The sequence below is a fragment of the Canis lupus genome, chromosome 17 (genome assembly GCF_011100685.1).
Source record: "Canis lupus familiaris isolate Mischka breed German Shepherd chromosome 17, alternate assembly UU_Cfam_GSD_1.0, whole genome shotgun sequence".
Lineage (NCBI taxonomy): Eukaryota > Metazoa > Chordata > Mammalia > Carnivora > Canidae > Canis > Canis lupus.
In genome coordinates, this window is record NC_049238.1 from 58143223 (window position 1) to 58157759 (window position 14537).

At 42.0% G+C, this 14537-nt stretch overlaps 1 protein-coding gene across 1 annotated transcript; it reads left to right on the top strand.

Moving 5' to 3' along the window:
- Positions 1 to 2818: 2818 nt before the first annotated feature.
- On the top strand, positions 2819 to 14082 carry LOC119874806 (regenerating islet-derived protein 4-like). The gene is made up of 6 exons (XM_038560609.1): positions 2819 to 2937; positions 5569 to 5791; positions 8226 to 8323; positions 10381 to 10518; positions 11792 to 11897; positions 13889 to 14082. Exons 2-6 carry the CDS (start codon positions 5725 to 5727, stop codon positions 13954 to 13956), a joined length of 477 nt encoding a protein of 158 aa, XP_038416537.1. The 5' UTR covers positions 2819 to 2937; positions 5569 to 5724; the 3' UTR covers positions 13957 to 14082.
- Positions 14083 to 14537: the final 455 nt, after the last annotated feature.

Genomic DNA, 14537 nt, shown 5'->3' on the forward strand with positions numbered 1-14537 from the left:
ATAGTTGGCTATTGTGGACATTGCTGCTATGAACATTGGGGTACAGGTGTCCTGGCATTTCCACTACATCTGTATCTTTGGGGTAAATACCCAGTAGTGCAATTGCTGGGTCATAGGGTAGCTCTATTTTTAATTTCTTGAGGAACTTCCACACAGTTTCAGAGTAGCTATACCAGTTCACATTCCCACCAACAGTGCAAGAGGGTTCCCCTTTCTCCAGCAACTTTCAACCTGGAAATCTATACCCAGCTAACTAGCCATTGAGAGAGAAGAGCATGAAATTAAGACATGTGAAAATTATAAGAAAGTTGCTTCCCTTCACACTTTTTATTTATTTATTTGTCTGATTTTTATTATTAATATATTTTATTTAGTTAGTTATTTCCCTTGCATTTTAATTACTCTGGTATGGTGCTATTCTGATCCTAGTTTGTTGTTGTTGTTGTTGTTGTTGTTGTTTTTGGTGGGGGGATTGTGTATGTTTTTGTGTTTTTAAAGATTTTATTTATTCAAGAAAGAGAGAGAACAAGAGAGAGAGAGCTCAAGCAGGGAGGAGAGGGAGAAGCAGGCTCCATGAGAGCAGGAGCCTTGCATGGGGCTTGATTGCAGGACCCTGGGATCATGACTGAGCCAAAGGCAGATGCTTAACTGACTGTGCCACACAGGCACCCTTGATCCTAGTTTTGGAGGTAATTGTTGCTGATTTGCAGTTTTAAGTTTCTCTAAATGTCATGTATGATGTGTCCACATATAGAAAAATTTCAAATAATTCTACTCAGTATTCAGTGGCCCTTTTCAATGCAGGTATTTCCTGAGTCTTCTGTGTTCTTATATTCCACAATTTTATGTAGGTTCCATTAATGTCCACCTTTGGAACTAACTAATGGGGGGAGGGGTTCAGTGGAAGACCTCTTTTTTTGTTTTTTTTGGAAGACCTCTTTAAGTCCTATGAGCCTCTAATTCTCTTGTCTCATCTTCTTCTCTTCCCTCTCTCTCATCTCAAGACTTTATATAGTGACATGTAGCTAGCAGAGTGAGGGTTGGGGGTTGGGAAATCTACCTAAACATATATTTTGTCAAAACATTGCTCTCAGGATGATCGAGTGTCTACCTTTGGCTGGGGGTGTGATCCCAGGGTCCTGGGATGGAGTCCTTCATCAGGCTCCCTGCAGGGAGCCTGCTTTTCCCTCTGCCTATGTCTCTGCCTCTCTCTGTGTGCCTCTCATGAATAAATAAATAAAATCCAAGAAAGAAAGAAAGAAAGAAAGAAAGAAAGAAAGAAAGAAAGAAAGAAAGAAAGAAGAAAGAAAGGAAGGAAGGAAGAAAGAAAGATTGCTCTCTTACATTTGGACCAGTTCTTTTGAATTTAAAAGGTTTGGAATTAATATCTTTGTTCTCTGTTGTGTCATGATTCCCATCCAGCTGCCTAAAGGGAGAAAGGCCATGTTTAACCGTAGTGTAAAAAACAAAATTCATCTGGTGATTTCCTACCACATACATTTAGGAAATTGAGGCTCAGAAAGGTTCAGGAGCCAGCCCAATGTTATGCAGAGAATAGGTAACAAAATTAGGACCTGAACAAACATTCATTTGAAGCCAGGCCTTATGCTTTTTCTCCAAAGTATCATCAGAATTGCAGATGTTCTCTAAAATACATTTTGGGCACCATGGAAACATGACTTTCTCCTGTCCTACCGCAGATGTATACACAGGCTAGAAAAAGCCAATGGAAAAGCTCAAGTAGCATTGTAAAAAGAACTCTGGGCTGAGAGGAAGAAAGCCCAGTTTCTGATACCAGCTTCACTCCAAACTAGCTCTGTCCTGAATCACTCACGGTGCTTCTCTGGGCTACAGGTTCATCGATGGTAGAGCAGAAGCACAGGACTTGAGAAATACCATTATCCTTCCCAGCCTTAAAGTTCTAGTCTTTAAAAAAAAAAAAAAAAAGTTCTAGTCTTTTGAGGTTGAATAATTGCTGATATTTTCAACATAGTTTAATTTTTTGGCTATCAACACTAGAGAAAGAAATTGTGTTGCCTTTTCTAAATAGGCTATTTTCTTAAGAGTGTGTGATTCAGGAAACAGGGAAGACCTGAGGTCACTATCCAGCTCCACCACTGACCAGCATCACACACCTGACTGAGCAGGCTCTCTACTATCTCTTAACGTTAAGTTTCGTCAGTGTGAAATGAGGGTAAATGTCCTACATAACTCCCAGGGGTTCTGTTAGGATCTCACAGAAACACTCTATGGTAAAACAGTATATCAATGTGAACTATTTTGACATAATTGTCCTGCATTAGGACAAGATTTCAGTGCCTTGTTCCTGAGGAACAAACAGTAGAAGCTGAAATAGATATTTGAGGAATGGGGTGCATGCTGAGGAGGATAGGATTGGTGCCTTAAAGGGGAAAGTCTGTTTGGACCCCTGGAGCACACGGCAGGGATGCAGACCTTCCATCCAGCCTGGTGGCAAATCTTTTCCACAAAGATAGACAGACACATCCTGATTCTCCAGAGATGAAGTGGGGCATCTTTATAGAAAGGGAGGAGAAAGAAAGGAAATTAACAGTAGAAAGAAATAAAAAAGATTGACAGAAGAAAAAGTAGATAGAGTGAGAGAAGATGGGCTTCTCACAGATGACAGGATGTTGTCAGTTTTGATAAGATGGGATGGAAAGGAAAGGCTGTTTACAAACAGGGAGGAGTTCTTCTGGCTATTTGATTCATTCTCAAGCCTTCTCTCATACATTAGCTTTGACTACAGATAAGACTTTTATGGATGGATTATTACTTGAAGCAATATTATTGCTCTATGATTAAAACAAAGGTCATATAATTCTGGAAGCAAGAAGATATAAGAACTCAGGAAACTCCCTGGGATCTCTCAGGACACCAAAGAAGACAGGGGTCTTCAAAGCCTTGAGGGCCATTCAGGTAATTCTCTACCCAGTTGAGGGCAGAAGACGTTTTTTTTTTTTTTTTTTTTTTTTTGAACATTAGTTTTCCTCTGCTAGCTCTTCACTGGGCCAGATATTATAAGCTTTGGGTCTAATTAATGATGTTAGTCATGCTCTTTGCTGCTGTGTTTTTAAATTTGAACTATGCATTTCTTTTGTTCCTTATAAAGAGCATTATGTTTGGTGTCAGTGTCAGGTTAAATCATGGCTGTGAAATCTAGTAGTTGTGAAACTTTGGGAGTTACTTAATCTCAATGAATGTGGTATTTTCATGGGTAAAATAAGTTAGCAATATGTACAATACAACTTAGTTAGGGTTAGATTAGGTGGCATGAGAGCATTCAATGAATGTCAGTGTGATAAGATCCACTTATAGATTATTCCAAAAGATGCCGTACCTCCCTTCCCCCAGACAGTTAGTTTGACAGAGAAGTCCTTGCTGTTTGTGTTTTAAGGAGGTTGCAGGACATTGAGAGTACCTCCATCACTTTCGGAAGGGAGGTTCATCAGGGAAATGCAGGGTTAATGTAATTATGTTAAGGGGTGGTCATCACACCTTCACCATTTGGTTTCCTTTATTCACACTGTGTCAGAGTGCTCACATGGACTTGTGTAGGGATTGAATCTTCAGATTGTCTAGGAAAGTTTGAATATTATGTTCCATCATTTCCCTTAAGCAATTTATTATTTGACAGAATGTATATTCTGATTTTTGGATCATAAAGTATGCTCAAAGCAGGATTCAAGGAATCCCTCATCCTCATAATCATTTGGGAAAAAACCTTGGACCCAATGGCATGCTTACACTAAAATAAATGTCAGAGGAATGAAGATAAAAGAGAATATGGGTAGATATTTTAATCTTATGTGGATGGTAATGGCCTGTTTTTTAATATAAATTCCAAATGTTATAAAGGAGAAGGCAAATATGGACATTATTGAAATTTTCAGTGTGGCAAAAGATATAAATGAGAAGAAATACAAACTGGGAAATATTCTTAGTAATATATGAAAGGCAATAAATGCACAAAGAAAGGCCCTACAAATTCCTGAGGAAAAAAATAGCAATCAAACAGGAAAAATGTACAAAGCTGTAAACCAAAAATTTACAAAAGATATTTAAAAAGCTAATCAATCATCATATAAAAAGCTGTTCAGTGACATATACCCACCATTTGCTTCAACGTGGATGGAACTGGAGGGTGTTATGCTGAGTGAAGTAAGTCAGTCGGAGAAGGACAAACATTATATGGTCTCATTCATTTGGGGAATATAAAAAATAGTGAAAGGGAATAAAGGGGAAAGGAGAGAAAATGAGTGGGAAATATCAGAGAGGGAGACAGAACCTGAGAGACTCCTAACTCTGGGAAACAAACAAGGGGTAGTAGAAAGGGAGGTGGGTGGGGGGATGGGTGACTGGGTGATGGGCACTGAGGGGGGGCACTTGACGGGATGAGTCCTGGATGTTATGCTATATGTTGGCAAATTGAACTCCAATTAAAAAAAAAAAAAAGCTGTTCAGCTTTTTATATATTTTGAACATTTTAAAAAAATACTAATTTAAGTAATTTAATTACTAATATTTTTAAAAATACTAACAAAACAATGAGATTTTTGTTTATTATGCCAAAATTAGCAAGAAAAAAAACTGGACAAATTAGGTGTCCCTCAAAGTTTGGGGGAACTGGCATTGCTGTCTGTGCACCATTACTGGAATGTATAGAACAGCCCATTCAGAGGGCATTTTAGCCAAGGTTATCATTGTGACTGTGCATGTCTGTGAAGTCACAACCCTGTGTGTGTGTGCACTTATACTAAAGAGGGAATCAAAACTGCATAACACTTATGTGAGGGGAAGAAGATTCATTACAATCAACCGTTTCTGAGAAACAAAACCAAGTAAAGGAACTCTATGACTCTGTTTATATAAATAAAATGACACACAAACCTGCACACATATACAGATGTACATGGAAAGATGTCTATCAGCTAGTCACTAAATTGTTTATTTCTGGAAGATTGAATTTACTTCCTATTTTCCAGTTTTTCACTGATCTTTTAATAATTCATGTACAGTCTGGTGATGGGGAAAGATAACAAAGCTATCTTCTTAAAAAAAAAAAAAAAAGATGGTTATCACCTAAGTGTAAAGAACAGAAGGTTGCCCTAATATCTACTTGTAGCCATGTGACAATGACCAAACCACTTCATACCCATAGACCTCAGGTCCTCTAATCTGTGAAATGTGGGTATTGGATCATATATTTACTTTTTATTCTAACAGAAAAATTCACTCCTGGGACCAACTTAATTTGATTGAATCGACTCTATAGAAAGTCCATTACTGCTCCAACTGTGAGAAAGCTTGCTGGTTCTCCTGAAAATAGCAGAAGCAAGGTCTTCACAATATACCAAATGCTTTCATCCAGACTTTTAAACTATTCAGCCCAGTACAGTTACAGTACCCAGTACAGTTAGGTCTCTGGCACTGGGCCAGAGGCCTTGCAGGTGACATAAATTAAATATTCCTAATCTCTACATTTAGCCTGAGGCTTCCTTTATTGTATAATCTGGGTTTAACCAGAACAAATTTTTTTTTCCTCCTTAGGTGATTTGGCATCTAAATTCCTGGGTCCGTTTCACCCACTGTGCTCAGATTGCAGATCCAGGTGAATCCAAGAACTTCAAGGGAAAAACTCACAGATATCTGAGACCCCTATAGTAGAGGTTTCTGAAGCATTTCTGCTGTCCAGGGAAGAGGACGATGGCTCCCAAAAGCATGTGGCTGCTCCTACTGCTGAGCTGCATAGCCAGCACTGACGTCCTGGGTAGTGAGTATCAGTCACTCAGCTGGAACTGAGCCTAGAGCCAGTGTTCATGCAGCAAACTCACATAGCCCTCCTTTCGCCAAAAAAAAATGTTTAGGTGCTGCAGGCAGTGGATATCAGACAGGAATGAAAGACCATGTCACATGGTAAAAATTGCAAGGACTATAGAATCAAATTCTAGCCTTGTATAATTGTAAGCCATAGTTAAATTATCAACGAAATGTCAGTTATAATAATTATTTTACAAGTTTCTTGTAAAGGGTGGAAATAATGTATTTAAAGCACCTGATGCTTAGTGGTCAATAAGTGAGAGATCTAATTAGAGCTACCCAATGTTTACACATTGTTTTTCCATTTGAATATGCTGGGAATTCTGGTTTGCAAAGGACTTACAGCCTCATGGGAGAGATGACTCCTGCATACATGTAGACCCAGCATCAAGTACAAAGTACTTGAGTCAACAAACTGAGAATCAATAACCTAAGATCTTCTAGGAAATAAAGCCAAGAAGACTGTACACATGAATTAAGAATAAGTATCATAGAATATCTGAAATGGAAAATGAGATTTGGGTACATCTGGTATAATGCTTTTGTTCTGAAGAAAATCAGACCCAGAGGAGGTGGGGACTTGCCCAAGATCACACAGTAAGATATGTGATGTTCTGGTGCCTAGTCCAGGGTGCCTTTCATAGTCCCATGTGGCCCCGTGAAGGAAACCATGCCTGAGCATGTATATAACCTGACATTCTTCCCACTGAGGAATACTTTGGCCATGGGGAGATCCATTGGAGGGACATAGGGAGAGAAGTAGTGTTCTTTGGGCATCGTATTCATGTCCGTGACTCACATCTGTGGTTCTTGTCTTAGCCTACCCTGGATGTGTCCTTGTGTTCTAAGGCTCTCTGCCCTCCACACCATGCCAACCAGCAGCCACCAGTTCTCTCAATCCTATGGGTGCCCGGTCCTGGGGAATTCAGCCACTTTCTCTGAACCATGCTAGAGTGTGAAAGACTATGGGAGGCAGCCTTCAAGCCCTCCTGTGGAGCCAACTAGCCAGATAGTTAGTTCCCTGTTGTTCTGGTTCTGGCTTCCCTGCAGGGGCTTGAAATTCATCCAAGCTAAACCTGGGGAGTGAAGTAGAGCCAGGACATTCCTACCAGTCACTCCATTAGTCTTCCACAGATCGTCCCCTCAACTGTAGAGACTTCCTGGGGTTGCAGCATAGGAAGATCCAACTGGTTAGGGCTGTGGGACCAGGTCATGAAAGCCCTCACATGCTAGCCAGAGTAGGGAGATTATGTGAAAGCATAGGAAATCCCTAGAGATTTATAGGCAAGGGATGAAATAGAACAGGGAAAATAACAGTAGTGTCACTTGAGAGGGGAGTGAGGAAATGCTTGCTTTGTGACAACAACAGTCTGTGGACATCCACTAGGAATAGAAAGAGCCTTGCACTCATCTCTAGCATTGGAGCACAGCCACATGGTCACAAAGCCCAAACTTGCCAGCTTGGCATTCCCTTTAACATCTAGGCCCTCTGCATTTTCAGCCACCTTCTTGTTTTTTAAAACTTCAGATATGGTATCGTAGCCCACTCACTAATCCACTAGCACAAAGAACTTGTGCCTCACTCTGTCACAGATTCCTTGGCTTCAGGTCTTGATTCTTCATTTCCTTTCCACCAGGCTTGCCTGAAATATTCCCTATACTTAAGACAAAATTAAATGCTTGCTCTTGCTGTGCACAGCTTACACATTTCTGCCCCCATTCGTCTGCTCACACCCCCCTTTGCCTCACATGTCCCCTTGCTACTGACTTACAGCTCAGCTCACCCATCCTCAAGCTCCATCCAAGTTGCCATCTAACCTGTCCTGTGTCCCCCTAGCCAAAGCCAGCACTCCTTTCTTGTAATGCCTACAACTACCAATCTATGCCACTCATCCACTCTTGTGCTGCCTTCATTATGGCTGTTTGACCTTAGGACCAATGTGGGGATTTTTCCAGTCACTGAGTATGTCTGTTCCAATTCTGCATTCCATAACTGGGGAGATAATCACAGGATGGCCTTGGGGTCCCAAGGACCCCATGAAATGGTCCTAGCTAAAACTCTGTGGTCACCTGACCTCCATGAGCCTCTCCTCTGGCAGACTACAGTGACTTTTTGAGTATCTTGGAATTAGTGTCAGTTCAGAACCAGTGTTCAGTAATCCCCCAAAGATCTCATTGTATCCTTTTCTCCAATGCACAGTTATCCTTCTAAAGGCCATAGTTCCCTGTGGAGAAGGCTGGGAGAAAGATTAACAGTATAAAGAGTTGGCAACATAGCAGGGTCCTTCCTCAGGGCACCCAGCCTCCCCATCATTCTGTACACCGGCTAGTGCGGTAATTGATTGTTTTTGCCATCATGACTGTGATTGCCTTTGGTGTCTGTGCAGACATCATCATGAGACCCAGCTGTGCTCCTGGATGGTTTTATTACAAGTCTAATTGCTATGGATACTTCCGGAAGCTGAGGAACTGGTCTGAGGCTGAGGTAAGAAATCTGGCCCCATGCTTAGACAGGGATCTCTAAAGCAAGATGCCACGCAGAGCTGCAGGTCTCATGTAACTCAGAACTAAGGGTTACTCTTTGGCATTCTAAGGCTGCTGAGATGGAAGAAGGCAGTTGTATGTTTCAATTCATTCAGTTCTAAAAGCATTGATGGACCATGTGCTATATGCCCAGACCCTAGGTGGTCCATGAAGAAGTAAGAATAAACAAAAACAGCCATTGCTGTTGGAGATTACTGTCAGTGAGGACAGAAATACACAAAGATAAGGAGAATAAGAAGATAAAGACCTTATAGAAAGAAACATTGAATTGCTGTACCAGATTTACCAGGCCTGGGACATGGTCTTCAGAACCACCTAATAGAAAGTGAAGCAATCTAAACAAATAGAAGGCTTCACTGTCTACACCACCCAACAATATACTGGTTTTATTTCACTGAAGATACTCAAGTAGGCGCTCCACCTCAGAGGATTGTGGGGAGCCCATGCTGTTCTTTCTCTGGGTTGCAGTGGTTTAACTGATGTGACTGATTGGGGGCACCTCATAGGGATATGTGGTGTGATCTGCACCCAGAATGGCCTCAGAACTCTGTATACAAATAACTCAGCAATGATGGAGCACTTACCAAGTTACAGCTATTGAGGATACAAAGCCTTCTGTGGCCTTAGAAAGTGCAGGATTAGTGCAAAATTGTGATGTTGAAACAGAAAATTTCAGGGCAGTGTAAGCATAAGTGACGTTCCCAAGATTACACCCAGAGTAAGCAGTGAAGCAAACCCAGAGAAGTCAGCCCTAATCCAATGCTTCCTGGGATGATGTGGATGAGAGAGAGACAGAGAGAGAGAGAGAGAGAGAGAACTAAATGAAGAAGGAGTTTCCCAGACACTATTCACTGATAGAAAGCAAGCTGATGGAGAGCAATCAGCTTTTCCTCAATTCTTGAGAAGCAACTTTAAGAAATTTTGGAGCTGAAAGTTTTTAAAGTTGCAACAGAACAGATAGTTATGTGCTTCCACACCAGTCCCTGGTCTACCTTTACTGGGATGAAGATACTCAAAAATCCAAATAGGTTAAGTCCTGTGGCTACTGCTGAGGAAAAGCAAACAGATAGGCACATTCATCTAGAATGAAAAAGTAGCTAACACAAGATCTTCAATTCTAAACCAACATTTGAAGAGTCTCCTCTCTCCTGAAAGAGGCATCACTCATTTTTAGACAATTCACACTCCTCCTATTTGGTACAAAATAAAGTACAGAGCATTTGTTTACACTTTACCATGTGTTATTCTTGTGCAATATAGGGGCCAGAATAATTTAAAATAAAACAGACATGGAACTTGGGGGTTATGCAGACCTGGGCTCTATTCTTAGGCAATTAAGTCTAACACCATTTTCTGATCATGCGTTTCTCCACCATAAACTAAAGGTGGCTCCTATTTGTTAAGACTGGGTGAGGATTCAGTGAGAGAGCATGTGTGAGATGCTCATCATACTGAAGGTGCTCCATGAAGAACACTACCCTATCCTATCCACATCCTGTTCACATTTGAACACCTCCAAAATCAGATGTTCCCTTATTTAGATACAGTGGCAGTGTTTTTTTCTTTCTTTCCTGGTGGGACATGAACAAAAAGGCACATTTTATAATGAGTGATTTCTTAGATTTTTTGCGATGCAGAATTATAATATGTAATTATAGCAATTATATCCTCACAAATTCCCTTGTGTAGCAGGTAAGGAAAGTTCAGAGAGGTCATATGACTTGTTGAGGTAACATGACGCAAGAACAGGAGGAGCCCAGGCACTTCCACTGACCCTAAAGCTCACAACGTTGCCTCGGGCTGCCTCTTCCTCTGAAACCTCACACTTGTGACAGTTGTATTTTCTCCTATGGAGACAGGAAGTGTTATGGGGTTTAGATTTCAAGTTCTGGAGGAGATGGGGCTGCACACTCCATGCTGCTTGGTGCACCAGGGTTCTGGGATGAGGACAATGCTTTTAAACCTCAAGAGTTGATTAGCACAACTTCTTGCCCACAGCTCGAGTGTCAGTTGTATGGAAACGGAGCCCACCTGGCATCTCTCCAGAATATAAAGGAAGCCAACATGGTAGCAAAGTACATAACTGGCTTCCAAAGAAACCAGCCTGTGTGGATAGGCCTGCATGACCCACAAAAGGTAACTTCAGAGTTGGTTCACAGATGCCCCCTTGGGAAAGCTGGATGGATTTAATTTTCTTTTCTTTTTTTTTTTTAAGTTTTTATTTATTTATTCATGAGAGACACAGAGAGAGAGGCAGAGACCTAGGCAGAAGGAGAAGCAGGCTCCCTCCTGGGAGCCTGATATGGGACTCAATCCCAAGACCCTGGAATCATGACCTGAGTCAAAGGCAGAGGCTCAACCACTGAGTCACCCAGGCGCCCGTGGATTTTGATATAATGTCAAAAAATGATGCCCATAACTCTTACCACTATGCTATTTTTAAAGAGAAGTTGATCTTTTAGTTTAAGTCATAGAAGAGGATTTAATTTTCTGTATTCATAACTGAAGAAAGTAAATGGCTAATAAAATCCTGAAAAATTTGTGCAATGTCTCTAGTTATCAAAGAAATGCACATTAAAATAGCAATATAATTTGATTTGTAAGATTATCAAGCTTTTGCTTTGTCTTAATGAATAATTTTTTAAGATGTATTTATTTATTTGAAAGAGAGAGAGCAAGTGAGACAGAGAGAGAGAGACAGAGAATGTGTGAACATGCAAGAGCAGAAGCAGGGGGAGGGAGAGGGGCAGATGGAGAGGAAGGGGAAGAAGCAGGCTCCCCGCTGAGCCAACCAGGAGCCCCTCAGTGAATAATATTTTTAAGGCTATAAAGAAATTTTCCAGTAGATGGAGAGTTAAATTCATACAACTGGAAAGTGTTTGGAAAGTAGTTTGGAGAAATGCATGTCAGTACCCTCAACATATTCATGCCCTTTGACCCAAACATTCTACCTCTGGGTTTCTACCTAAGAAAATATGTTTAAGTACAGAAACAGCTTCAGAACAAAGTTGTTCATGGCAGTGTTCTTTATAATAATTGTAAATTAGAAACAATATAATCATCATCAATAGAATTATAGTACACCATTCCCACTTCAAAATGTTTAGGAAGCAAGATGCACAGTTGAAGAGGTATCTTAAAGCTCATATTTTAGCACATAAAACTGTTGTGGTTGAGAAAAACATTTATACCAGAAGTAAATATGGCAAAATATTAGTAATGTTTTTCTCTCACTGATTAAATGGGATGAGTTTTCTATTTTTCATTCCGTGCACATTTCTGTGCTTCCCCTATTTTTGCAATGACAAATTTTTACAAGTATTCAGAGGGCTGGAGAGGAGCCTCTGGCTATGAGCCCGTGAGCAGGAGGCCTGTTGGCTGACTATCTTCCATCTCTGGTCACTTGCAGAGGCAGAAGTGGCAGTGGATCGATGGGGCCTTTTATTTATATAAAAGATGGTCTGGTGAGTCCATGGGCAAGAACATGTACTGTGCGGACATAAGCGCCAGGAACAGTAAGTCCTCACGTGCTGTCCCTTGCCTTTTCCTAAATCATAGCCCTGCCCTTTACCTGTAAGAGCAAATATGGACCGTCCGCTCCTCATCGCCCATCCACACCAACAACTCTGTTTTCTATAGGACGGTGGTCTTGCCACAGACATGGTGTACCGACCTTCAGTCATCTGTGACCACTTTACAATCTCAGCCGTATCAATGGCCCAGTGGTTCATCTGTTTACTTAATAGGTTCTTTACATCCATGCACTTTTTTTCTGAAATAGGCTTATTTTAAAATCCTATTATATTCATACCATGAAGGGGAAAGATGCCACATTTTGGGAAACCCCGACTACCGGGAGCAAGCATGCAGGACTCCTTTCGGACTTCTTGATACTCAGGGGTCCCTGGGAGGCACAGGACCTCGTCTTTGCCTGCATTCTTCCCTCTTCTTTGTTCCCCTGGATTTTGTCCCCAAAATGCAGGGCCCAGACCCTCAGCTGCAGGCTGCACATGATCACGTGAGTCTCCTGGTTTCTCTTGTCTGCTTTCATTCTGGGCTTTTTATGCTAATAAGTTAGTCTCCGACCTTTGTACCAATGACATTTGGGGCTGGATAATTCTTTGTTGTGGAGACTGTCCTGTCATCGTAGGTTCAGAATACCCTGATGTCAGTAGATCCACCACCACCCCAGGTCGTTTTGACCAAAAATGTCTTCAGACGATGGTACATACCCCATAGGGGACAAAATCCTCACATTTGAGAACCACGGCGGATAATGATGTGGAACATTTCCCTTATAAAACAAGGGAACAGAATATCAAAGATAAAGGGGCTACTTGATGCCAAAGACATTGGGTTTAAAAGGGCCATCATGGTGTCACCAGGGCACCGCTCCTGGGCAGGAAATGGGTCTGGGAAAGACCTGGACTGAGGACTCAGGGACGTGAGGCAGGGGGGCTTCCCTCTAAGGAATAAAGTTTATATGCACAAAAAAGAGCAAGAAGACTTTCCAACAGCAAAGGATGAATGGTGGGTAAGGTACAAACTCTGAGGCCAGGTCCCGACCCTTCACGAGGAGAAGGTCTCCTCGCAGATGAAGGAAGGGCTTCTCCCAGACTTGCAGAGACCCCAACCGCTGCTGTGAAAGGCGTAAGACAGTCCAGATAGAAGGGACACAACCAAGATCAATAGGTAGAAGCTAACAAAATGTGTATATCTGTCTAAATTAAGGGAGAAAATTGTGAACAATTAACACTATTCAAAAATAGAATGGGCTACCTCCGGGAAGTAGTGAGAACCCCACCACTGGAGTTAACCAAGCAAAAGTGGACATTGTAGCTGCTAAGAGTGTTAGGAGAGAAGCTCCAAGGCACATGGAGAATTGACTGAGGAACACTTTTATTAAATTGTATTTTATTTATTTTTTAAAGTTTTTATTTATTTATTTATTTATTTGAGAGAGGAGAGAGATCAGGAGCAGAAGGAGAAGCAGACTGCCCGCTGAGTGGGGAACCCAATGCAGGGCTTGATCGCAGGATCTCAGGACCATGACCTAGGCCAAAGGCAGACGCTTAGCTGACTGAGCCACACACATGCCCTAGAGAGATGGATTTCTTTTAAGGAACTGGCTCATGTGATTGTCAGCCTGGCAGAGCTGATGTCACAGTCCGGGGCCGGGGGGCACCCTGGACGCAGAATTCCTTGCTTTTTGGGGAAACTCCATCTTTTCACTGGATGATTATGCACATTATGGAGGGTAATCTGCTCTACTCAGAGTCTACTAATTTAAATACTAATCACAGCTAAATAAAAAATTCCCTCACACGAAACACCTGGGCGCACATCCCAGCCCAGTGGACACATGAGATTAACCATGGCAGTGCCTTCCCGGGGTTCCAAGCAAAGCACTCAAGTAACACAGGGAAGTGCAGTACAGAGCCGGATGGGTTTGAACGTGTTTATTTTCTTTTTTCTTTGTTCTTCTCATCTGTTTATTCTCTTACAGATTTTTTAACTTGGGAGAGCAATGATTGCAGCAAGCAGCAGCATTTCCTGTGCAAATACCGACCGTAGAGCGTGCATCGAGGCTGTGCCCACCCCTCGCAAGCCCCTGTCCTCTTCCCTCTGTGCATGCTGGCTGCATTTGACCATGATCTCAGAGTAAACATGGCAACAGAGGCTGATGAGGCCCTTACTGCACTCACTTTTTTAGGTTTATTAGAGGCAAAGTCCTCAACGCTGTTTGCGACAGTGGCTTCCAGTTCTAAAGGTCACCCTGGGATCCATCCCTGTGGTCCTGTTTTCCTCCTCTCCACTTCTGGCCATCTAGGGGGACTGGTGAAGTCCCTGGGCATTGGGCCATCAGGTGTAAAGGTTGGAAGACAGGAGGAGGAACCTGAGGAGTGAGCTCCCAGCCCCTTTCAGCTTCTGAACCCCTCTGCCCTTTCTCTAGTGCCCACATCCTCCTGCTCAGACACCTCCTTAGTCTTCCTTCTGCAACAGGGCATGTCAACCAGCAGAGTTCCTATTAGGCTGATGTGGACCACAGATGCCAGGGCCATCTTTTAGTAAGTAGCTGTCTGTGTAGAAGATTGCTCTGTTCCAGTTCAGTAGTGATGGGAATGAAAAAGGAAACGACTCAGAAAAATATACCC